The 26688-nt window shown below is 45.1% G+C and overlaps 2 protein-coding genes across 20 annotated transcripts in view; one reads left to right on the forward strand and one right to left on the reverse strand.

Annotated features, from left to right (window-relative positions):
* LOC111243159 (uncharacterized) overlaps nt 1-9983 on the reverse strand; it is a 34325-nt gene extending 24342 nt beyond the window's left edge. For 3 of the 10 annotated variants that reach the window (XM_086975512.1, XM_022788288.2, XM_086975488.1), the window contains exon 1: nt 9669-9983. In XM_086975512.1, the coding sequence (XP_086831638.1) occupies nt 9669-9693 (25 nt within the window). In that variant the 5' untranslated portion in view covers nt 9694-9983. Of the gene's footprint in view, nt 1-6; nt 468-1223; nt 1355-4785; nt 5003-8013; nt 8153-9668 lie in introns of those variants that run through there. The other 7 variants (XM_086975500.1, XM_086975493.1, XM_086975494.1 and 4 more) reach the window with 7 other exon arrangements.
* The window catches only part of LOC111255482 (band 7 protein AGAP004871-like), a 376186-nt gene that overhangs the window by 4174 nt on the left and 345324 nt on the right, over nt 1-26688 (forward strand). Inside the window, exons 1-3 of one of the 10 annotated variants that reach the window (XR_015317476.1) lie at nt 10065-10267; nt 10514-15802; nt 17805-25988. Coding sequence is in view for 9 of the 10 variants with exons in the window: in XM_086975383.1 (XP_086831509.1) it covers nt 25604-25988 (385 nt within the window). In the remaining variant the exon portion in view is untranslated. Of the gene's footprint in view, nt 1-639; nt 724-10064; nt 10268-10513; nt 15803-15866; nt 17104-17804; nt 25989-26688 lie in introns of those variants that run through there. The other 9 variants (XM_086975362.1, XM_086975368.1, XM_086975379.1 and 6 more) reach the window with 9 other exon arrangements.

Raw genomic sequence — 26688 nt, forward strand, 5'->3', positions numbered from 1 at the left:
TATATAGCATCGATGATCTTACATCATTGATGATTATGAAATTATTTGTGAAAATCAGGTAACAGATATCGTGGCAATAATGTCGATGGAAATCACTAGAGGAATACAAATATCTTTGTAAAAAATCTTTGAAAAAAGAACGATAGCTAAAACAAAAGTAAAATGCTATATTTTTATCCGATTGATCTCAATTTGGGCAGCGCATAACAGCAAATGTAGACTTCTTCTATACGAAAATTGCCAACGGTGTCTCAGTATTTTCTAGCCGGTTGAATGTTTCCAGTTTCTACGTCCGGTACCTCCATCAAGGACTATTTCAGACTGGTCTCTTCTAGTACGAAACAAAGAGTTTTTAGCCCCGGTTTCGAATCTAGCTTACCTTACATATCTCTTAAGTTTAGCCGGCAAACAGATTACCACTGCGCCATTACGAAGACATTTTGTATCCGCTTGACTTGATAGAAATTCTGGGAAAATCAAATTGAGTTACCCGTGAAAACATAGTCACAGTATTAACATCGCATGTGTGTCTATTATTTTTACTGTGATTCCGAAATAATCTAGAATTCATTAGAGATTCAACCAACTGATCTTCATGCCTCTCCTAACTGACCGAGTTTTGTTCCTTCCTCATTTCAGGTAAGTAAACCTATCCTCATTTTTCGTCACTAGTTTCATAAGGAGGTCCCGTCAAGATGACTGATCTACATGCTTATAAACCAGGTTGGTTTTTTAATCAATATTTATCTAGCGATAGAGATGAAGAATTGATTCAACTAGACTGCGTGAGCATTCCTCCAGAACTGTCGTTTATCTTCACTCAAACATTGCGTTAAGGAGTTACTGATTGAGGAGCACCCCCCTTGTTACTATTACCCCCCTTGGATAGCATTCGATCTGTCGGACTCAGATCGCGGCCCGATTCAGGATGCCAGCCAAAGTCGCTGCCTCCCGTAAGTCCAGAAGCGTGCTGCTGCTGCAGATAAGACCCGCTAACTGGCGCTGATGATTCTCAAGCCGGATCTGATATTCCATGATACCTAGAGCAGTATGTAAGAGGACGAGCAGTACTATAGGTCTCGCAGTTCGGGCTATAGTTGATAGACCACAAAACGAACGTAAATAATTATGTGCATGGTGCATTTTCTTCGGTAGCGGCGTCATATTCCAGCTCCGGGCAATTCCGGAGAGACTGAGATTGAGTGGACCGATTTTGTATTCACCTTAACAGCAAAGTTTATTCCCCTTTCCAAGGGATGTAGGGGCATGAAGGCAAGATAGACGAGGAGTTGAACTTCTCAAGTGGAGATGAAGCGCTGCTGGTGATGAGAGAACGACTGACGCCGTAGTCTTGCTGCCAAACGGAGGTGGGGAATCAGATAAACAAATGCGGCACGAAACTGGTTAAGTCTATATATATATATATATATATATATATGGTCTTGCAAAATAAATAGAACGATTTTGGTTCCGTTTACGCTTTTGCTATACAAATAAAGTCGTATTACTTTTTGTTAATCTTTTTGTTACTATCCTGTTTAGTTTTTGTCCACCTGATCATCATCCGCTACTCCAGAACACTGTGGGTGCTTATGAGGCGTCATTGTACCGTAGCGTACATTCGCGCTAGGGTAGAAGCATGCTGAGTGCTGGGTCTGTTTTAGTTCTATTTTCCATTGTGTGCCATGATATTTCATTCATAATTATAACATATTCTTTGACGAGGCTGCTGTTGCTAGCATCGCTGGCGACAACGATAACGCGAGAAGCAGGAGAAAATCGCCACTAGTCAAGCAAGAAAGGGGTAAAAAAATTGGGGGTCACGGAAGAAATAGTGAGTACTAATATATCTATTGGCGCGGTCAGCCGGCCATGATGCATATAACTCCGTCTGCTGTTCTTGACTAGCAACTACCGTTTTCCCGGGCCGTGCTTACGTTGAGTCTGGTTTGTCACCAACAGAAGTCGAAATGTCGGCAAACAGGCGAAACGGTAGTCGCTCACTTAAGCCTTAGGTCCCTTTTTCTCCTTCTGCACCTTCTCCAACGTCTAGCAAAGCGTCAAGCAGCACCAAACGAGTAGCTGAATAATGGCGATCTAAGAGCTTTTGGTTGTGTGCGGCGTGGTATCTGGGAGCCAGCAGCTGGCTGAAGCCGACGCTGTGCGTGACCACCCTGGTTACTGGTCAAGATAACGACCTCTAATACCAACCAACATCGTGCTAGCACTTCCCTGCTACTGAGTTTCTAGAGTGACTGTACATTTATGTCATCTGCATGGATAGTCGTGCGACTGCTAACTGTTTTGGTGTACTGTGTGCGTCTGCTTCTACCCGTGTCTTCGGAACTGGTAAGTGGGCACGAGTGCAACTCTGGACGTCTGTAGAGAAAGGGACGCCACGAAGGCCATGCCATATACGACACTTTACAACAGAAGCCATTTGTTAGCGTTGAGAAGACGAATGGATGCGTCTGAGTCGCGTGGCAAAAGGGGCATTCCCCTCCATTTCTACACTATCCAGCCATCGGCGTGAAGGATTCCGGCGGTCGACGACGCGATCACTACTGGAACGGCAGAGAGCAGCTCAGAAGCGAGACGACGAAACGCACTTAGGGACAACTAGCGACGAGCAACGAAAGTCAACGACTTACAGCGGCGAAAGCAGCCGGTATCGTGACGCTCGACCAGCACCGCTTCCAGCCGCGACGAAACGGCCGCTGCTTATGGTGTTTCAATAGATGTGGAAACGCTTGACTCAGTAAGAGGAAGGCTTTAGAATAAGATTGTATGTCTCCATATAACTCCACTACTCACATTATGTCTACAGCTCTGTGCTTGTGTAATTTATATGCTCTGAAGCACAACGTTTGCCAGCCTAACTTAAAGAACTAGAAAATAGGGCAGGCCTATCAGCAGTAAAAGCTGTAGGCATTTAGTGGCAGCTTCAAGCCAACGATATGGGATGATACGATAGCTAAGACGAAGGTCAGGTGCAGAGCGAAAAAAAGATTTAGCGGTGGCATCGGTGGTTCGCACGGTAAGAACTAAGCAAGTGCGCCACTAATCTGCCACTAACTGATTTCAATTTGCTAGTTTATAACAGCTCCGCTTGCACTTTTCACTTCAACCATACATACATTCGACGTGTACATAGGTCGCGTAGCTGCTTGAGATAATTCTCGAGTGGCGTGAAGAGGTTTGGAGAATGAAACCCGAGGCCGCTAATAGATGAAGGCATACTGAAGTTCCGACACTAAAAGAATCTCTGACAATACCGGCTAGGATGATAATTTGTGCCGTAAATTCTGTTACTGCGTATTCCCTCAGACCTCGCTTCATCGGTGAGCTAGCGAATGATGGATCGCGAACAACGATGACAGTCGGAAGGGGAGACGAGGAGAAGAAAGCCAAACCTTTAAAAGTATACTTTAATCCATCTGTCCGTTTTTTCCGTTCCGTCGTCCTCCAGAAGTACCCTACAGTGTAAATAAAAGCATTAACGTAAGTGTAGCTAATTTCCCATTCCCGCTTGCCTTAGTCACTACGTAAAACTTTTTTTAAACTTGGCTCCTGTTTGGTCGCAGCAACCATGCCGTCGCTCAGTCCTTTTGCAGGCTCTACCGGGTAAGGACTTACTCGTAGTGGTTTTTCTACAAACTTATTGTTTTTGTATCGCAGTACTATGTAACCGGGCAGCACCTGAACAGCGTTCTCTCTAGGTTTTCGTGTGACAAACCCTCCGGAAATCTAGGCCATCCTGTTTGCCTCCTGAAAATGAGTGACATACGACTCTCCTCTCTGTTCCTAGCTAGCAACAGTGTCGTCACACGTAGACTCTGTAAGTAGTCCTGCCGCTTGTGCTAGCAGAAGTACTAGAAGTAGTTTGAGGATAACAGTCCCCTAAGCGATAAAAAACACCGGGAGGAAAGTGCTGAGGAGCGAAAAAGGCCGGCAGAGGAAATTGGCGAAAGCTGGTGTGGCCCAGGATGAACCGTTGGTCAAAAAGTTGGGAACCCTAAAGTAACAGCAGAGTGGGCAGAGGTCTGCCGACACTTAAGTGTATTAAGCCTCGTTGTCATGTGTGCTACTGTCCAGCCCAGCTCAGCCCAGCAAGTATAGCCAAGGTAGATCTACAATTAGTGTGCAGGAGTAGCACTTTCTCAATCACATTCTTTTTAATGGAACTACTAATGGTTCATCATCCTATCCCTTCGTCCGCGCCGACACGTCAAATAAGATTCGGCCCGCAAATCGTAGGGGCGACCGTTAATTTTACGAGATACAGTAGAATCAGGACTGATATTCCGTACGGTCAGGCGTTGACCGGCCACAAGCAAGCGAAGGTTAGTCGATACAACAAACACTGAATGATACAGAACAGTCATTAAACTCCGAAGGGTAACCCGCCGATTGCTCTTATAAAGCTAGAGAGCAAGCAGATTGAGGAGGGTGAAGCAGGTGAGGAGTGAAGACATCGAGGAATGCGTCAATAGACAGTCTCTCTTTCTTAGGCTTACCAGTAAATAAGGGCAAAGCAGTCAAGGTTTTCCCTAAGGCCTAAGTGACCACAAATATTTGACCTAAAGTCACCTCTCAAGCGCTTTGCCCTATGTAGTCCCCTTGCTAAGGGCAACGCGAGCTGGTGGACCATTTATGTTGCTTTCTCCTTTTTGGAGAGAACAAAGGAAGAGCTTTAGAAGACATAACTCTACACTAGTTCTTTGTTTTTGCACCATGATGACGAGGGGCAGCTCATTAAGGAGAAATCTTCTTTCGTCAACTAACCATTTTAACGGAAAAGGGAAATGAGGGCGAAAATCTCCTCCAGCCTTTGTAGAATATGAAAGTCAATAACAGTCCAATGTAACTTCTGGCACTAATGATTAGCGAAAATCGGTCGTCTTCATCCGAGTCTGCTGTTCCAGAGTTTCCGGAACCTCCAAAGCTAGCCTTTGCCTGTCTGCAAAACATTACCTCGTTGACCTCGTCGTTTCCTCCGATTCTGCAACGATGGCGAACAACGGACAACGTAAGGATTCAGCAGTCATTCTAGCTGATACACATAACCGTAGCTCGGTAACAGTAATGGGGCAGACCTTTTGCCGTTTGCACTGACTCCACGGAGCGAGCAAGTGATGTTCCTCGCATCGTGTTGGGCTTGCCGTAGACTGCTGACCAGTCTCAAGGCTAAGCTGCGGCCTCACTATTATACTTCTATAAAGCGTCATTCACGACAACGAAGGACTAAAGAAAAGGACAGTGATGGGAAAAATCGAAACAACGTTGCAGTTGAAGAAAACGACAGCCATTTTCGCTTAACCTTGACTGAATGTTGCCGAGGGACGCCGGGATCTACTCTGGGGGCGAACAGTATAACCGAATTCAACTCTTCGTTCGTTGTAATGAGAATGTAACCGTCCGCCTGCTGCGCCATGACTAGGTGCCCCTGTCGGCGAACTATTTCTGATAGTTGACGCGCTTTCTACTTCTCTTTGCAACCGCTACTTCACTCGTGGGCTATTGTCAACCACTTCGGCAATTGCTCGGTAAGCAGCTGCTCTCTTCTGCTGTCTACCCACCGACGTCGATTCTGTCCAGTCGCTCGTCTTTTCTAGTCGAGGCAGTCAGCCTGAGAAGGCCGTTGGCTCATAGCATACTACGGCCAATGCCCCAGGCCATGTCCAACATGTACGTGTCGTGTTGTTCATGTCGTATGCTGTGGTTTGGTGTTCTTTTGTGTTGCTTGTCGTGCCACAGCATTAACGTCGCTGCGAAAACGTTGGTTTCACGGGCAAGGGCTGTAGTATCAACCGTCAGCATTGTTGTACAAATACTAGTGACGGTACTAGTAGTAACATGGTTCTATAGCAATGTGGACTGCCCCTCCGTGGTGGGTCACTCAGTATTGGTCATGCAAGGAACCGCCGGAAAGGTCAACGGAATAAGCGGCTAGGACAGCAGAACGAGATAGCAGGCACTCCCTGCCATTGAGAGAGTGAGTGAAAGCGACAGCGGTACAATTGACAAGCAGGCAAGCCAAGCGTTCGACTCACTGATCTAGCAACTGCTCCAGTTGCATGATCCAAACGAGGTAGGTTCAACTTCCCTTTTAGCCAAATTGTCGTTTACCGAATTGCCGTTTGTCGTCATCGTAAGCGGCAAAGCTAAGAGAGACGGCAGCCGAGCTATCTAGCTAGGTGTCACGTGGCGGTATATTGCGTGACCGGTGAGTGAGTACTGCTGTTGTAACAGCAGAAAGAAAGTGGAACTCGCAATCATGGCATCCAAATCTCCACCACCATTAATACCAATACGCCTACTCACTTCAGCCTATTGCAATTTCTACAACTGAAGGAAGCCGATCCCAGCCAGACATTGTTAGAGGACTCCCCTTCAACCTTATTTTGCTATCTGGGCAACAACTCAGCGGCGACACTCATTTCAGTTTTGCCACTTTGATTAATCCACTGCTCGCCGTTGTCGTCCCAGCAGCACATGTGGTCATTGTGGATTCGTTCGATTCGCTAATGGTGCCAATGGCCAATGTCGAGTCGCCGAGCTAGTACGTTGTTCTCGATGCCAGTATACATATTTTTCTTAGAGGGCAATACCTGCATATGACCCCGTCTTGACTGATTCTATTTTAGCTACTACGAATGGTCCATGATCATTCCATGAATAGCTGGGTACGCCTATCTCACCAGGCGGCTGCACAGGGTCCCCCAGTAGATTGTCATGGGTTCATGACACTGCCTCTTACCTTGTTTCCAAGCCCTATTGGACGACGATCATTGGCGATCAGAAAGAGTTTCTCGTAAACTGCCCATACGTATACGGCCAGTGTGGTCTCGACGAAAATAGATCCCATTTTGTGTTTTCAGTCCCTGCTCGCCGCTGCATTTTTTTCACGCCGCACTTCAGCGTAACGAGGTATTCGACGAGCAGGATTTTCAACGGCAAACATTTTTCCCGAACCATCACGAGAGATGAAAAAATAAAGTCGAGAAACCACTATAGCCTTCCCAGGCAGCAGGCACTAAGCATGTCAGCCTTCGCCGCCTGTTTCCCTAACCACGTCTCTCTCCTTTATTCTTTTCTAAGCCGGTCGCTTTTGACACGATTTGTGTAGACCGCCCAAGCTTAACCGAGAGTTGCCACTGAGAGCAGGGAATAACATCGCTGATGAATGGAATGCCTCTCATTGCTGAGCCTGGCATAGTTGGGGAGGCTGACGGTAATCCACGCAACGCAGCACCGAAAGGGACGGTGTTGTCCCGAAAAGGCTCAATTACCGGGGTCGTTCGGCCACTAACCGATAGAAGTACCAGCAGCGCAGAAGCTTTGAAAGGCCGTCAGCGATAGTTGGAGGGAGAAATCGAGGGGCGATTGCCTCTCGGCCCTGATTGGATGCGCCCTGTATATGTGTTCGTTGATGCAGCGGCGCTGACTGTTGGGCTGTATGGCGATGCAGTCTCCTTCAACTATGAGGTAAACCAGAATATGTTTGCATGTATCCCGTCTAGAAAGTCTCTTCTATAGACAGAAAGACCAGGACATACATTCACACAGCCTCAGACATACAGGTACCCACACTTTATCCTAACCTACTCTTCATACTTACGTTGCTTAGACTTCAGCAGTGAGCAAACAGCAGTTAGCTAGCCTACCACAGTTTACCAGAGTCAAAGTGAGGAGACGACCACCGACACCGATGATTTTCGGACCAGTTAGCGATAGTCAACACTATTTGAAGTCCGTGCTACCCGAGCACATCCGCCCGACATAAGCACGATCCGTAACCCCCCCTTTCCAAACGACCCCAGCCAAGACTCACTAGAAATGAGTTTCACTACAGTGTTGACTGTGGCCACCGTGCTCATATGAATAATGCATAAACTTATTTTATAGAACGAATATTTCCGCAAATCTACAATAGTAAGCGAAGCCATCGTAGGCGAGTGGGTAGCATCGTGTGCATGTGCGTGCGAAAAGCGTCTGTGTCAATGATAATACCGTCTGTGGGGATGGTGTACTGATGATTGAAGAAGCGGATTGTCGACGAAGTTAGGCCCTAAGCTTCGCCTAAGAATGGAAAGGAAAACGGTGATATACAGTTACCCCTTCTGCTGGCGCACCTCTCTGCACTTAAACCCTGGAAAGAATAACAGTAGTCTTATGACCGGGTGGAAGAAAGAAATAATTCGAGACTGACCGAAATGTGTCTCGCATTTCCACACGTCAAAACAACAGCGTGTGTGTGATGAGAAAGAGGAGCCGTCTCATCAATTGAGTGGCGAATTATGCCAGAGAGACTTGGCAATAAAATATTGGCAGCGTTTTTAGTATTATCCTATGATATTTTAAATAGAATTGAACGCCACGTAAATGATGAGTGTTTAAGTCGTTTTGACAAATGGGACACGAATTCACAAGTATAACAGCATGGGCTCGTAAATAATCTGCCATACAATTCCAATATCGTGCAAAATATTCGTTTCTTTCTTTATAATAATTTAATCTATAGGGGTTGACATGACAGACGCCACAAGGAAGTCTGACATCAAGCAAGTATATTCAATCCTAGTAGTTTCTGATCTTGTGCAAGAAGTGCCGTTGCCGCATGGTCGGTAACACGGAATTCTGCACAACAGAAGTGCTTCCTTTTGATAATTTCTGATGTATACCGTGCACTTGCATAATCTTTTCGCGCTAATTGAACGTCTTCTTCGCTATCAAGTAAGAGAAAATCAAAATGGGAGACGCGTGCAGTGCATATAATAGCGAAGCCTGATCATATAAGATCGTTTCTGCTTCAACGAAGAGGCGACTTCGAGTCCTATAGGCGACTTCGAGTATATCCTGGGCAGCCACCGGCAATCGCTATTGGTAAATCTGAACGTTGGTCTAGAACTGATCTCCATTGTTACTATTGGGGTTGAGCCACTTAATGCAGGTAGGCGTTATGAGTTCGCCGTCTATTCAGGTTGATAAGGGTCACAAGCTAAAGCACACGCTGTAACCGGCTTTCCGGGTGCTAACAAAGACCTCTTTGCTGCGGTACACGGAGTTAACTACTGCTTGAACTATGAGAGGTTGTTGAATTTACAATTCAAACGTGTCCTTATGTGTGTACGTATTTGAGTGAAATACACAAGAACAAGCACACAGCTAATCACGACTGATTTTAAAAAGTGCTTAACGGTGTCTGCAGAATCCACAGTCGGGTTTGACAACATGCACAGTCCGCGTAGATAACGAACCCGAAGCGGACTGTACAAATATAGAGGCTAAAGAGAACGAAACTAGGAAATACATCTTACATTTCATTGAACACTTCTAGCTTTGCTTCAGGTTTTCCCTTCCGCTGTGTTCTGTTCGTTGCGTTCACTTGCGGAGACACGTAGATGCACTTATATATATATATATATATGTATAAGATATATACATATATGTAGAAACTATTATTGTTGAAGCAGCAATAGGCAGCCTCACATCATTCTCCAACAGAAGGCACCTTGTCAGTGTAATGCATAATGTTTTTTCTGATACTCGCATCTTTCACAGTTATTTCTAACAGCTCGCATTTATTTAGTAACATGTCCTTTTAAGGCTCGAGTTAATAGCAGATATCTATTAAAGATGTTTTTCAAAATGCTACGAATACGTACCGTCGAAAACGCCAGGTGTCTTCATGTATGGCTATTCACTGACCCAGACTGTCTACTGATCACAGCCGCTAACACTGACATTAACACCAGTTGCTAAGAGTAGGTAGTAATAATATTGTCACAAAGGTCTCCATATATTCTGTTGGACGTTTCTGTACATTTACATTGTGCATAACAGCTAGATGTGTGTGTATGTCTGTCTATGAAAAGTTCTTTCTACTTTGTTTAACATCGAAAGACAATTGTTTAACACCGCTTGCCCCCTGGCAGGGCTGTTGGGCCGGTCGTTGTGTAACTGCCGTCCAGCGTAGAGATTGCATTCTCTTTCTCCCTTTCACGCTGGCAGCTGGGAAATAGTCTCCGCTTGCTGACGGATGCAACCAATGGTCGTCTGTTTAGAAGACTGCCAAACAATACTGGACAATGGCGTAGCCAAGAGGACAGCGATAGATCTTGTCCCACCGCCGGCGGTATCCTGCACTCGTGTTTGGCAAACGACCACTTCTTTTTCGGTCGTTTTTTTTTCTGGCGTTTTTGAGCTATGCATGCGCATAAAATGTTTTCTGCTACCGGACAGTTGCTGTTTGTAAACTGAACAAGTAAGTGCCAAAAGTTTTTAGTTTATTAAAGCTCAACTGGGTCGGGTCCCAGTGATCCCAGCGTTTGGCACAGACATCGAATAATGAGCTAGTATTTATGAGCTGGATCATTCATGGCTTTTTGCACAAAATAGACCGAAACCCGTCTGAAAAGAAATGAAGGAAATGCCGCCTAATGTCGACCTCTTTATGTATGTACGATACGAGAATTGCGTCACATATCTAGCCTGCAATGTCTTTCCACAGGGAAAGGAAGAACTGGACGAACCACAACCAACGATGCCTCCATGTCTAGACATATGGCTGCCTATGGTGGTTACATGATACTGGAAACAAGCCGGCCAATTAATATCAACATCACTTATACCAGAATTCGCTTTGAAGCAAATCTGTGAGGCTATTAAAAATGATCGAAGTGCTTGTGAGTCTGCCTCTACAAAAGCCTCTGTAAAAGACGTTTTCAAAATCGGCACGGATGTTAAACTGCCCATTTCTTCTACAGTAGCTCCTCAGCGCAACTTATCAGTATATTTCGCTGAGAAGGAGTTGAAAAACGTATTCACTTTCTAAGGATACTAAATTTACAAAGGTGCTCGCATAATCAGTATACAGATGTAATACGTAGTAACGGATTACGAACTCCCTAAATAAGTCCCGTAAGACCTGCCCCCGGCCAGAGCTTCTAGTGGGCACAAGTCTATAACACTATATTTCGCACGGCAAAAATAGTCGAAGCTGTTAAAGATAAACACGAATTCTCTTCAATCAGAATATTTTTTTACTATTACCTAGTGACCGAATTATTATTTTTTTAATAAGCTAATAGTGTAGTTAACGTTTCGACTGCGAGTGTACATCCACAAGGCAACGAGCAAGTTTTGTTAGGAACCTTCGAGACGAAAAAATGCCACATGAGACAGGATAATGTGGGCAAACAATAATAAAACCATTTATCTTTTCGTTTCATTTTCGATATGGCATCTAACGTTCTGTAGGGATGCTCTCTAGCGATATCCTATCGCTACGAAGAGGGTGTCGCTGACACTCGTTAAGTTTCTCTGTTGGCTGGCTGGCTGGCTGGCTGGATCGCTTACTGTTGGGGACTTAAGTAGGGTTCATAGGGAATTAATCGGCCCAGCGTATAATGGCTGTGACTCTAGCTTTTGAAAAATTATTTTTGTTTTAAAATTAAGAAATATATAGATAGAATATAGTTCGGTCGCTCTGATGAACGCCACCAGGTTATACTAGGGTCAAGCAGTACGGGAGACGAAAAGCAAATGACGAATTTCAGACAACGCTACCAATTTTGAAGTAACCAAGTGGGCAAAAAAAAGAAAACATTATGGTGCTTTATTGTGTAATCTGGTGTTGGCGCAATAATGATCCCTTTGTTTCACTTGACAATCATTGCACTGGTGCCGCTCATTTTCCTCGTGGATGAATACTGGTGCCGAGGAATGACTGACAATTGAGGTGCAACAGGAAGCTAGGGATCTTAAAGATCGTTGTTGAACCTAGCGATGAACAAAAACGACTTTACAAAGAAAACAGAGAAAGATAACAACAAAATTACTTGCGTTTATAGTAGCTGATTCGATTTTAAGAGGCGTCAAATGTTCGCATAGATTTTAGTAAGCGGATTGGGTAGTCCATCATAAAGAGACTCACTTATATAGCCCTAATTTATATAGTTACTATAGTTTTAACCCTGCTTCAAACTGCTATACATAGCAAATTGTCTTCATAAAGAAAGTTGGCTTAAGTCACTTCCTCTGAGTCATGTTGGCACAACTGGGCATGATATAATTGGGATTCTTCGAAGTCCCAGTTTCGAAGTTAAAATTTTACTGGATCGTCCCTATTACTTTTAGGGAGAAGTATTTATTAGAGGAAGATAAAAACGTTATATATAAACGCTCTCTGACACAAAAGCCCTTTTCGACTGCTCGCATTGGGGTCAGCCTGAACGTGGAAACGCTTTGCTTAAATCGTATAAGCTATAGCATTATAGCACCCAAGAAGTCATATAATAGAAAATCGCACATTTGCATTTATCTGCTTGATCCAGGACGCGTGAACGGCGGTCCTATTATGTACCCGTTCAAAAACCACAGTCTAAGACAGATAAGAACAGGCGTGCGTTAAGTGTTTGACACGAATAACGGCATCTTTCGTAATGTTTATATCGAATGTTTCGTTCCACCAAAGGTAGCTACGGTACGATCTCGAATGCTGTCGAACCATTTACGTTGCCGTTGCTTCGCTACCTTCACAAGCTCGCTCGCCAGCCAACATTTAGACTTGGTCCGTCACGGATTCACACGGAATCTACATATAGGCAGAGGCAGCAAATGCAAAGACACTAAATGCGGCAGACATCGTGCACACAGCATATCGAACGTGATTGACAGATATCATATTAGAGAGGGTAAATAGATGGGTGAGAACAGGGCCTTTGTTACTCAGACAGTTCGCTTTTAGAATTTGAAACGAAACTGGGATAGGATTTAAAATATGACTTCACTGCCAAGCAGCGCCAACTGAGAATCCTGGTGCTATATATAACAACCCTTCGTGTTGTATTAGGATTGGCCTGTATAGGCGTCATACGCAAAAAGCGTGCAAAATTTTTACCTGCTTTATAGCTTGCATGCATAACAGAGCTCATAGGATTTATTCGTGTCAGCGGCAATTAAATCTAATGCCCCTCGTTCGATGTATATGTGTACCTAACTCCCCAGGATTCGGTGACATGGAATAACCGTAACAAGATCTTGACTTGCCACTTAGAATTATGACACGGCTTTCATAGGCTGACATCCAGGAAAGTCGAGGATTAATCTAGCAACCCTATAAAGACATTACTTTTATTACTATCATTAGTACTCGTATTTTTGCTTTCTTACCATCACATATAGCAATTAATGTAGAGAAATCAAGGTCATAACAACTCGTAACTCGTACTCTACTCTCGACTCTTGTTGTGGCGTCCTGCTCGTTGTATTGTGCTTCGTAAGTGCTACTTCTTGCAGGACGCAGTTAAGGATGATTATGAATGCGCTCTCTAATCATTGCATTTCGTAGGATAGCAAGGTCCTGCATTAGGCGGACGTCAATACCGTACCGTACATGTGCGAAGGCTGGGTGGGTAAGCACCGGCGGACTAAAAGTATAATATTTAGGATGAACTATGTCTGCCCTATTAATGTAATTAAACAAGTGTGACTCGTCGTCAAGCCAGTAGGCTGGCCTTTTTTTTGAAAGTTTTTTTATATTATCCATACCTTAACTAATCACGCGGAGAGAGTCCCACTGGCAGTCGTGAGGTGCTAACGATATTTACCGCTCATATTTTACTCAGGAGTAGAAACTTCATAGATATTCATGTTATCGTAGCAGAATTACAAAAATGATGATAAAAATACAGTTTCCTAAATAAATCGCGTTTCCTATAAAATCACGATTATAGTTATGCGTGTATATCCATGTATAGAAAATATTAGACGTCCTTATTTCTCCCTTATCCTTATTAGTCTTTCTTCCTAGCCGGCTCAGCCTATTAGATAATAGGTGAACATTTTAGGCACTTGAGTGAAGCAATGTAATACTGTTCATTGGTTTAACCACCTTTGCTTGGGCATAACCCTTAAACTTGTCCAAGAAGTACTGCAAAAGGTTTTTTCCTTCTCTACAGAATATATTATACATGTAAAAACAGTTTTGTTTTACCACCAATAGATGGTAAACGTGGTGATTATTGCCTGCTAAGTAACTTACCAAGTAATTAGATGTCTCACTTCGTATAGACATGCATAAACAGAACTAACTTTTTTGTCATATATAGCCTGCTCGGCCTTTTTATTTAGTTACCTTTGCTAATGATAGACAGAACCTCTTTAAATGCCAGTCAACAACACCAAATCCTAATATCCGAAAGGATGCATTGAACCATTTAATGGGCTAACTTTACGGGCTACGTCATATGCTATATACGAATCTTGTTGAGTTCGTAAAACTAAATTAGAAGGATTGCTAGATGTTTTAAAGATTGTACCTGTATGCTTTCCTCAACCGCTTGAGCTGTATTGACCCTGTCCGTTGAACCAATCCGCTTATTCGTAATACCATTAAAATCCCGGTAGACGTTTATGGGTGTTTAATAGCAATGTTGCGACACTTCGTCTACTTTAGCTATTTCTTAGTTCATATCGCAGTATAACTTATGCCTGATACATCTTCGAACTGTGCCTATTAACATGACGGCGAAATTTCCACGACCGGAACATGGACTACGGTGGCGCGAAAAAGGGAACATTACCATGCAAATCCGGCCATGCGATTTTCCAGAAAAGGAAGCAGCGCGTGCGCATCCTCTGTCTATATCACATTCATAGTTTGGATCTAGTCGTTTCCAGCTGATGCTAGCAGCATCATTAGCAGGTTTTATATAATATAAGTGATTTGAAGAAGATGCATGTGTCCCACAGCGGCTCCAGAGTGGCATTTGCAGAACGAAAATCAGGAAGAAAGAACGAGGTGCAGTTGACTCGGAAAATGGCAGCAAACGCGCACGCCAGCTCGGATCTTCCTGTATAGAGTGTGCCTTCCACCGGGTAGATATCCCCGGCTTGTTATACCGCTCGTATTAGCAAGTTGCGCCCCAAGCCGATCATAAAAATGGAGAGGGATTTGCATAATCCCTAACCTGAAATATTGGCTAAGCGAAAATTCTCCGACGGTAATGGATGAAAAAGTGTAGAAAGATAAAGTCAATTGCACAGTACTCTTTTTTTTTGGTGTTATTAAATATATTACACATTTAATAAGTATCGCGGTTGGTGTCATGGTGAAAAACTGATAACATATGCAAACTGTATGTAATTATACCAATTATAAAAAAAAATTTTGTAAATTTTACTTCAGTATAGCGTTTGTATCTGTAATAATATTTCTAGGGAAAAGACAAACATTAATTTTTTTTTATAAGAAGCCAAATACTTGCTAGCACAATGATCAATCCATGTATTTATACTAATAGTACTATATAATTTAGATAATTTTCTGCTAATCACCTAACCGAAGCCCAAACTCTAATGCGACAATGTTATTAATCGGTTGCATTTTCGCTGCAAACGATCGTTTTTCCTTTCGCAACAATCAAGTACTCTTATCGATTTCAAGTGTTAGGTAGACAGACTCGATTCCATTGTGAATGACCGTTTTCTCACTAGGGATCACTACGAATGCTAACCGTTCTATTTACCCGGGCATAGCGACTAAACGTTTGCCTCGCCTATTCTACTTGTGAGTGAGACGCGATCGGATATATCCAAAATAGTCCAGCCTCTAGTAACTCTTCTCAGTTTATAACGCGCACGCTGACCAGCTTAACCATTACGGACGACTAATACCACTGCCTCAGCCAACGAAATTGATCCGATTTGTGGTGTATCTCATAAAGCCACTGAAGTATTTTTCGCATAGCCTTCCTCACATCACCCGATTCGTCTGACAGCGTATCACTGGCCAGAGGTAAGCTGACCACCAAACGTAAATTAGCCAAAGGATTTCTGTTAGCACGTGTTCTCTTCAGTCACCGTCGCTAGATAAGCAGGCCTCGAAAATATACAGTACATGTATATAAGGCTTTACTGTGTCTGCTTGACCAATGTGGTGTCCACCTATAGGTGAATAATTTAAACCTGTAGATAAATAGGAACTATAACCCTATATGTCAATAATATAAGCTCGCTACGATCATGGGCTTTACGAGGAACGATAGAAATCAATTTTTGTTCGTAAAAAAAGCACTATCGATGCCATTAATGATACTAAACTTCTATGTTTCGAGCTTTACGTTCGGTATCGCCGTAAGGCATTCCATATCATGCTGTGAACCAGCATGAAGGGAGGTGTGTCCATGAGCGGGTACCAACCCAGACCCGAAAATTGGGTTGCTCACTAAGCTATCACGGGGACAATGGTGTTTAACCTAATGAGCACTTGTAACTCCAATTGACTAGAGGAGCGTTTTAATCAAACAGAGGTTTTACATAAACGTGTATGTCCTGAGCGATTACTCGACACATCGTATTACGCTGTAAATCGCACAAAGCTCTGTTAGCATTGACTATACTTTGTTGAATTAGGGTAACACCTGTTGTCGAGTGCAAGTACTTACCTCACTTGATGGTAAATACGGTCAGCTCTATTCCTGAAAGCAACAATTTCATCAAGATAAATTTCCAGCGACGTTCCGATATTGCCATAATCGGACCGCTGTAGGAGACAGGTGCTATATTTGTGCTGACCTATTCAGCAAACAGTTGCGTGGGGGTTTTTCGTCTGTCGCCGCTAGCGAGATACTTGGAAAGGAGGAAGATTGTTTTGTGGCCGTGCGTAACAAATGCCTCTCGTAACACATATGCGACGTTCTGACAACGTATGATCATGCGCTCATCCGGTGTCTGTTACGTGTTCTCGAGAGCAGAACTGGCCACGTACTCACATATGTGATTTTCATTCATAACAGTTGCTCGTTAGTGATAACGGAAGAACTATGTACTATAGTATCGCCGTTGGCCAATTATTGCTTAGCTACGATTGCATCTTGGCCCGTTTCTGCCTCGGCCGTCTCAAATGGGAAAAAGCTCAGAAGGAAGTGCGTATTTCGTCGTAGTTTCGTCTGCTGATGCTTTTGTCGCCGCTGCCTGCTGGTATTACTGAGTTATGAATCTACGAGTAAAGTGATTGTTCAGCTAACGCTCGCTCGTGAAGAGGCAAACGATAAGAACCCGATAAATAAGTGGCCTTAAATGTATCGCAGCTGATATGTACGTTACTGTCGAGCAATGAGCAATAGTTTTCTAGAACACAGCATACGAGAAGGAGTCGTTGGATTTCCTGTACTGACTCTACGTATTAGTTCGTACTTCGCGCTAAACGTTTATATGTATATATAGTACTAATTAAGCTTGGCAAATGTTGTGACAAACAAGTACCGAATGTCCTGCTGTGACATAAGCGAGGTCGTAGATCTGACCAAGTTTGATGGTTCCCGAAGCGCTAAGTGAGGGTTTTTTGCTATGCGCGTATTTTGACACTCGATGCCCTATGTACAGCGGCTAAACACTTTCAAGAATAGAGGATAGATGTGGACATGCAACTGCATAAGCTTCCCTGCACTTTATGGCGAGTGTTATATCGTATAGTCAGGCTCCGCGAAACGCGCTTTCTTGCCCTCTCGCTATGTATATATGTATACATATGGTGTTGAGGATGGGTTAGGATGTCGAGAAGGAGATCGTATAGTTTCCCGAGTGAAGTAGTTGGCGTCGACTTGAAGGGAATCATCAAACAGAATAAATCCTTGCAGTACTGGTTCATAGAGAGGCGTTGTGTTTGGCTCTATTGCCTGCACATCCTTCAGCGCGAAAATTCTTAGCGATGGGAGGTACCCTACGGCAGAGTTTGACTACAGCTAGATAATCAGGCATCCTTCTGTCTGCCTCCTAACGATACTTTCTTTCGGCAGGCAGAGCTGACGGTGGTGCGTACTGAAATGCCGGCCCGGAACGAAACTGATTCAACCTGCACGGCATCCTGTACTGCGGACAACCTTTGAATATTATGTATACAATTTTGTCGTAGCAATCTTCGACTTGGTGTTAATATTCTTGTTTTGTGTTTCGCTTCTTGCTGTTATCCTGACAATCAGTTCTAATGCTCCATCATGATTAACATAATAAATTGACAAGGACGATTCTATGAAAAAGATTCTTAACGCTTAAATAGATTTTTGTTATTTAGTTTAGAACGACTAAATTATTTATAACGCACACATACGGGCGTGCTTAGGTATTGGGTTTAGTTTGTGGATTAGCAAGCAGGTATAGTTTAGAAGATTTTACGCTCTTATATCAAAAACTGAATATACATACACATAAATACTCAACCAGCAATCTGACAGGCAATCTGGACCTCGCTGGCTCTAACTGTATAATGTTTATGGAAGCCGCTAGAACTAAACCTTAATGGACCTAATCGACAAGAATCCTATGCGCGCTTTCGAAAAAGAAGTATGATACGTTTTCAACTATATATATATATATATATATATATAAGATCGATAGCAATTTTCATACGTTGGCTAAGCCACCGTTCGTGAGGGCTCTAATGAGACACGTAAGGTAATTAGCATCTTTCTATTGATTCAGCCATCAGAAGGTGCCTCCATGAACATTGGTCGGTCGAGTTGCGAATCTGAACGTACTATTTCGTCCGTGTGCATTTTACCGCGCTGTTTCTTAATTTTTAATGAACAAAGTCGACCGAGCAAAGAAAGTTCGTCGGAAAATTGAGCCGTAACCCAGGAGGGATCTGATCGGTTTTTTTTTTTTTTCGTTTTTAGTTGCATCGCTCACACATTAACTTGGGATTTAGCTAAGTGCTGCCAGTCTTAGTCCGCACAGGATACTGTAGTAGAGATCTGCAGTTGATACGTAAAAGGTAACGCGTTCGAAGAGGACAAACTGTCGATCAACCAGTCTGACATGAGGAAAAGTATCAAGGCAACCCTTTAGCTAACGTACCCTGCAATAGAGCATATTTTACCTGGCATAATTTTATAAAGGTGTTATACTAATTTTATTTACTATGCAAAATGATGGCTATTTATGGTGTAAATAGACTGGATACTTTCCTGGTAACCCGAATTTGAAGGCGTGTGATGCCCGCGACTTGACGTGAAGCTCTTATGTTGTCGTTTGCGAGCGCCCCTCTCGGATGGGGCGAGAACTACACATAGACGAAATTCGTACCATCATGCGGCGGGTTTGTTATCTGTGGGACGCTGCTAGGGGCGGCATCAGCAGTTTCGGTGCGCTTTGTTGCCGGAAAGAAGGACCTTAAGAGAAGCCTGTCCTGTTAGAGGTCCTTTCTGAATCAAATTGCAGGATGAGTTATAAGCTCAGTTTGAATCTGACTGGGATGCGCTGCGGCAGATCGTAGCATGATGGCAATAGAAAAGAGTTCTACGAGTTTTATGGACTCAGGTGGACCCACAGCAGCTGCCGAAACTGCCGCGTTGCTGGCTGATGTTCGGCGTCCAATGTTGCTCCTGCCGCCGCGACTGCTGCTACTTCCGCTGCTGCGGAACCGGAAGAGAAGGTATCGGAGGAGGTGAGGCCTCCGGAGCAGCAGAAAGGAGGCTTTGAGCAGGGAAAACAGCGCGCCCTTGGCAGTACAAACTGAATTGGTAGCCAGCCACCGGGTGCTGGCATCCTGCACTTTTAGAGCAACGTCCTTTCAGCTGGCGCCGTTGCTAACATTACTGACGCTGCTCCTGTTGCTACAGTCAGGAGAAATAACAAAGTAGATCCTTGAGGCCCCAAGACTTCATTCCCTTTCCAGCATCGGTAACGATGGTAGTGACGGCTGTAAGAAGAGTTCGGTTCATAATGTGTGCTTCATGTGGCAATCGCCTGCTGCTGCTTCTAAGTGGTACGAGTGTACACGGTCAAGTATGATTGTGTTGGGAATAAGGGACGAGGGCAAAAATATGATACTACCATCTTACAACTACTAAGAGCAGCGGCACACAACAGGGGCAAACTGCTTCAGTTTTTTAGCCCTTTTCCGTCGGTTGTTTCCTGGACTGCTGCTGCTCCGTTCATATAACGGTGCTGCTCGAGGGGCCACGCGCTATGGAGCGCGACTGCCTACAGATTACGTACAGCACGGAGCACGAACAGCGGTATTCCGCTGGGCAAGGCAGGGTAACAGCCAGGCCCCGAACAAACGGACGAAAAAGCACAAGAACGAAGATCGCTGGAAGAGAGGTCTGTCTGTTCCCTCAAGTACTTTTCATCCTCTCCATTCCGCCTCTCTCCCGAGATCGGAAAGGCGCATCCCCACATGCTGCTACTGCCACTATTACCAGACACTTCAGACATCCGGCCACTCTTACACAGCAGCAGCAACCCGTTACACATACATACACCCGCAGGCACACATACGAACGCACATGCGGGCACTCTCTCACAGACTCATATAAGCACAGACCTACACAGCATTGCTAGCAGCAGAACATCGACGGGCCAAAGGCGCCAAGATCCAAAGGCACGACGCAAACCAGCTAACGGCTCGACAATCGTCTGCTGCTGCTGCTTTTGTGAGTAGTCGAAGCTGTGGCGCTGCAAGGCGTTTGTAGAGACCTTCTTTTTCGCACAGGCATCACTACTGGCGAGAGCAACACAGAGAGCGAGTCGTCGGTCGTTGCGCGTTGTCGATTCGTCAGCGGTACACAGACACGCACTCAGCAGGACGCACTTACCGCAGCAAGTTCAGTGGACACGGCGCGCATGCGCGCCATTGCTTTGCCAGCGCTACCGCGTGCTTTCCTCCTCCGCCTGAAGTCTCCTCTCCCTCTTTGGCGCTCCGGGTGCTCGCACGACGCCGACTCGGTTCCCTCTGCCTCAGCACGATGGTTACGACCGGCTGGTTGCTTCGTTGCAGACAGGCGATACTGTAGGACGGTGGTGCAGTAGGCCATAGGGTGTGAGCTAGGCAGCCGGGCCAGCAAGGCTGCTCAACGTTCGCGGCTGTCTCCTCCAAGAGATAGCGGACGATCGGGACAGTGGTAGCAGCAGCGGCAGCCGCAGTGGTCTCAGCAGCAGCAGCAGCAGCAGCTGCAGCAGTAGGAGAGCAGGGAGACCGCGCAGTCAGACTAGACAGCACGACGAGAGGAAGACGGTACACGGGACGACGACGACGACCAGCAGTCAGTCAGTCAGTCAGTCAGTCGGTCGGTCGGTCGGTCGGTGCGGTGATCGCAGTCGGTTACTCTACTGTCTCGGTAAGCGACGAGAGAATACAGCCAGAGCACGAGTGGCCGGAGACAGAGGCAAAGGTGCTGGAGCGCTGAGGCGCTGGAGTGGTGGTGTGGACTGTGGAGAAGAGCTAATCCGCGATCCGGCGACGAACCGGCTTGCTTGTCTGCCTACCTGCCGATCTGAAGCGGATCGCTGAGCCAGCGAAATGGGTCGGCGGCCTAGTTTTGTCCGTTCGTAATTTGATGTTGTCGTATACATGTGTGTGCAGAGGCGAGCGATCGAACGACGGGCCTGCAGGGACGACGTTAACGAGGAAAACGATACGCCATTCTGGTTAGAACTAGTATGATAGCGGTGCAGAGGTAATGACAGCGCTGGTACGCGTTTTCATATAGTTTAACGTAAGGATCCCTGCCACCGATTCTCAAGATCGTTTGTCTGGTCCACGGTAGCCAACAGAAACATTAGCTGGATTCCGACGATAGCAGCTGTAAAAGTTTTGGCATTGAGGCCCCGGTGCAGGATCAGGAATCGTAGAATCAAACCCTAAAGGAAAACTAGTAAGTGAGACGAAGCAAGTGCTGACGCAGTGATTTTTCCGTCTCTACGGTGCGTGAGAAAGAGAGCAACTTATATGACAGCGAAAAAAAAAGAACAACAAGGATAGATAAAAATCACCTGAGACATGAATATAGGAAAAAAAAAAAAGATATAAGTTAGGAAAACGGGAAGAACTTTGCGCGAATCAACTATGTTGCCCTCGGAATGCTGGCACTGAAACCCGCGCCGCGCGCAAAGCCGCCTGTAGTGTGGCCATTTTTACTACAACTGTTAGTACAATAACTAATCCTGCAATCGACGCTCGAAGGTTCGCAACAAACGGGAAAAACAGACCAAAATCAAAATACGAAAGAGAAAGGCTGGCAGAGGTACGCGCGTATATTGCGTACACACACGTTTCTTCATTCCAAACCTCTGTTCGTGTTGAGTCTTGTCCTTTCTGGTTAGCTCCGAGTACCGGGTGAGGATTATCCAAGCCGGCCAAAAACACCGTTCGTTCGAAATATCGCTTGTCGCACCAGCTGAAAAGAAAGGTTATTATAATTAGTTAATTGTGCAATAAATCTAGAAGAGGGATCCAGCAGTTCTCAGTGCGGGGTTCTCCCTCCCTGCCTCCCTTCCTCTCTCCGCCTAAAAAAGAAAAACACCTGCTACCAAATCCCGTTGTTCGTTGTATTCGTCGCCTTCGAAAACAGTTTGCGCCATTGTGTAAGTGTGTCATTATTCATTTCCTCCGGTTGCCTGGAAGTGTGAGTTATCCCAAATGCAGTTGAATCTTAAAAATCACTAATACAGTTGACACTATCTCTGCACAATTATTATTCAGTAACGACAAGGAAGTTCTTCACCGATCGACTAAGCGGTGCGTAGTTTATCACCGGACGTGAGTTGAGGTCAGGTGAGAGTGACAAACGGACTCTGGACGAGTGCAATGGCCTTGGAGCAGTGACTTGTATTTCGATCAGCATCGTTGTGTGCGTGGAGGACATTCGGCGCGTGGAAAAGTAAAAGATAAAAACCAAGAAGGAGCGACGGCATTAAAAACGGTCAGTGATGGGGTCACCAGGAAGTTCGGCTTGCAAAGTCGGCGCGATCAACAACAACTACAGAAACAGCAAGACGACAAGAGTCTGACCGCCGACAGACAGCATTGTGGAACAACAAACAGCCGCTAACGCGGAGTGGTTCCTGCCATATGAGTGTACGTGTGTTGCCTATAATGGATGCGTGCGTGGGTGTCCTGCCGCGAATGTTGAAATGACGGATTGACGGAGTAGAGACTGACGCATGTTGGAGCGTGACCGGAGGACCGATTCTGTCCTGTCCGTTTGTAAATGTGTGTGTGTGTGTATGTGTGTTCGTGAGCAAGGGGTGCGCGCGTAACTGCGAGAAGTCAACGTTTATGAGTTAAGTGTTATAGGGACGACTCACTTGTATATGTCGACTCTGTAGATTATTGTAAACAAACTCGCGACACAGACAGCACCAAGTCAGTGTTCGTTGTGTAGGGGGGCGAGCAAATAAACGATAGTTGCCAGCTAGGAAAGCGAAGAGTCCCATAAAGGAGACCCTGGGGACCCTCTCCAGCCAGTGGTCGGTCTTCGTTGGCGATGAGGTGCGGGCTCCAAGTACCCTGGTGGTACTTGCCCGCATCTTGCGCCACTTAGAAACCGGCTAGAAGAACATCGATGGCGAACGTCTGAGGGACGTGGCTGGCGAACGGATTGAGCGCGACTTAGTAATCGGTGGACAGCAGACAGGTGGTGCACTTGTTGGCACGGCCTCTTTCTGGCCCAGAATCAGTGGCAGTCATGCGGCTCCGGCTAACGGGTACAGCTTCAACAGGACGCCTGAGAAGCTACTCCTGTTCGTCTTCGGCCCGAGCACGGCATGCTAGCTTCGGTGAAGGTGGCGACCCCAACGTAAGCGGATGAGCTAGCCGGCCGCCAGGTCACTCGAGCTCGAACGTCAGTCGATTGAGCCCGGGGCATTGATTGTGAGCTTACACAGCAACGGCAGCGCCTCGCGTAGCAGAGCAGCAGCAGCAACACCAGCAACCGCTACGGAAAAAGCAGCAGCAGAGGTGTTGTATCGTGTTCGGGCAGAAAAAACGGAACAAGTCGAAGAGCGAAGGGGATTGACATCGTCGTAATGAAACGAGTGGCCACAGTAACAGCGAAGACGATAAAAAAGAAGACTCAAGATAGAGACGCGACAATTAGAATCAAAGAGTGAAACCGAACGGAAAAAGGGAAACAAGGCGGAAAACCATTTAATACGGCATACAGTACGATATACACGGTACGAGACCAGTTACCAGCAGTCCCCTTATCGCTTATGACCGCCTGCCGCCCAGGTTGCCTGCAAGCTCAACCGCGAAAGCCATCTTCAATTTCAACGCATAGAACTATTCCTATAACCAGTCTACTAAATAATTACTATCCAACTAATCCACGATAATACAATAATACCCTACAACTACAAAAGGGGCGAAGCAGCGACCCACACAAAGGCACAGACCGAAGATAAATCATTATTTTCCGCTACGCATTTACCTAAGGCATACGGTCAGTATACACGAAGTTCGTAGCTCACGCTCAAGTCACGCCATACAACACACAGTAAACGTAACGACGACGAAGACAACAATAAAAAGAAGATACAAGCTCAAGTTGCTCCGGTCAAGAGTGTATTTTTAGCAACAAACATATAACCGTCACAACAGCAGATACATCTACAGTAACGCGAACACCCACCTTAGACCTTCATCGACAGTTATACATGAATAGGGCGAAGCGATGACGTCGAAGACATAATAGAAGTATGCTTTTTCAAAATAACACTAAGGAAAACGTAAGCCATCCAACAACAGCGACGATAGCAAATAAAATTTAAGGGGATATATAGAAAGAACAAGCGATACGTCAAGAATAATTGTGACAATAGCAACAGCTACAAGTCAAAAAGGAAAAACGACCTATTTCACCTTTTTGGTAGAATATTCTATATATATATATATATATATATATATATATATATATATATATATATACACTAACTTTTATTCCTCGAGTCAGAAGTGGTCTTCAGAAAAGCGATTCAAAAATCCCGCCTCAGGATCGTCACCCGCCAGCGAGCGTCAACCCAGACAAACAACGTACATTTTCCGCATACGTAATTCTGATACGACAGAGTTTGATAAAAGACGGGCAGACTTCAACAGCAGGACAGCATTGAACAGATTAACAAACAACAAAAAGATAAATTAGCCAAGTCTCATAAAAAAGGAGACGCGTGCATCTGTATGCATGCATGCATGTATGTCTGTTCAGTAGGTGACTGTCTGCTACTTGACTGATTCGAACGCCTAATTAGAAACAAACAACTGACAACAGTCAAGACCCAACGAAGCAGCAGCTGTATATAAAAAGTATACGATAAAATTTATTGGAAAAGACATTTTGATTCTGTTTAAATCGAAAAAGACATAACAATTGACTGTTTTCCCGACAAATCAGTCCTCATCGTTATCAGCACTTGTGTCAAGCTCTTCGCTCATAACTATTGTTATTATATTTACTCACTGCAACTTCAACTTCTTAACGTCAGACCACAGTTAACAGGCAACGATATCAACCAAGACAGTATTCGTCGGACGATCTATCCGCCAACCATCGGCAGCGCCAACTGAACATAGAGGTATAAGTATTACAGATATTATTAACGGAATAGTAGCCACAGGCACAGCGGCGCCTACCACCTCCAGCAGTAGAATCAGCTGCGTGGACACGTTGAAAACGCTGACGACGAGGAGGACGACGTAGGTTAAAGACAACACCAGTCGTCCTAATTGTCATCCCCTGTTGTTGAAGTTGCACTGGTCGTTCGCTCGCGATTCATCGCGGGCGGGTGATTGGTTCGCGCGGCGGTTAACCAGTTGATGGATATCGGCTATAGCACAGGCTCACGTCAGGCTTACGAACAACAGGCCGCGGTTGCCCACCAGCAACAACAACAGACTGCGGCGCTGCAACAACAACAGCAGCAGCAGCAGCAGCAGCAGCAACAAAACAGCGGTCAACAACAACAACAGCAGCAGCAGCACGGTCTCCAGCAACAGCTGGTGCCACCGACTATTTCAGTGACCGTGTCCGGCACAACCGGCACAACGGCGTACACGAACCCTCCGCCGCCGGTAATTCCGGTGAATCCCCCGCCTCCGGTACCCCATCCCCCCATGACCACCCTCATCCAGGAACAGGCCCGTTACTCACACCCACCCGGTCACCGATGGATGCAACAAACCAATGTCCCACCAGGAAAATGTAAGTGCCAATTATGTGAAGGGAACAAAATAGTAGCTGCATTTTGTGCTCGTTTCGTCGCGGGTTTAGTTTGAACTGGAGAACTTGAGTCACTTTGTGAAGTTCTCTATGATTTCACGATAGCTTCTTAATGTTCGTATTTGTGCTAATACATATATGAAATGTTCAGAAATCTAGAAATGACGAGGTTCGTGAAGAAAATTCAATACTATTATTTTAATGTATAATTCAATATTGAATCAGCTTATTGCTAAGCCCTTATAAACAATATAGAAGTATCGGGCAGCCTCACAGATGTGATAGAATTTCTGTGCGCGGTGGGGTGAGGATAAAAAATCAGTTTTGCGAGTCACCTCCAACGCTTTCCATCCGATAGGTATATACGTGGCTTTAGTTACATGTAACTCTAATGATCTGTTAGACAAATAAGCGCACTGGTCACCTGTAAAAGTGTTAATAGCTTTCCTCCCCCCCACAATATATGCCTACAGTTTACGCATTAACGTTCATATCCCGAGACCTGTCGCTTTCGCCAAACGCTCACAAATATATTGCTTACCGGCTCGTTATCTTGGATCACATGACAGCACGACGGTCTCGACGCACCTAAACGGCTATCTTTCGTCAGACCTGAAAGGTCTTAGAATCTCTCATACAGAGTAAGACAAGACTCAAATTCTCTACGTCCACATGCACCTAT

The sequence above is a fragment of the Varroa destructor genome, unplaced genomic scaffold, assembly GCF_002443255.2.
Source record: "Varroa destructor unplaced genomic scaffold, Vdes_3.0 BEIS01000001.1, whole genome shotgun sequence".
NCBI lineage: Eukaryota > Metazoa > Arthropoda > Arachnida > Mesostigmata > Varroidae > Varroa > Varroa destructor.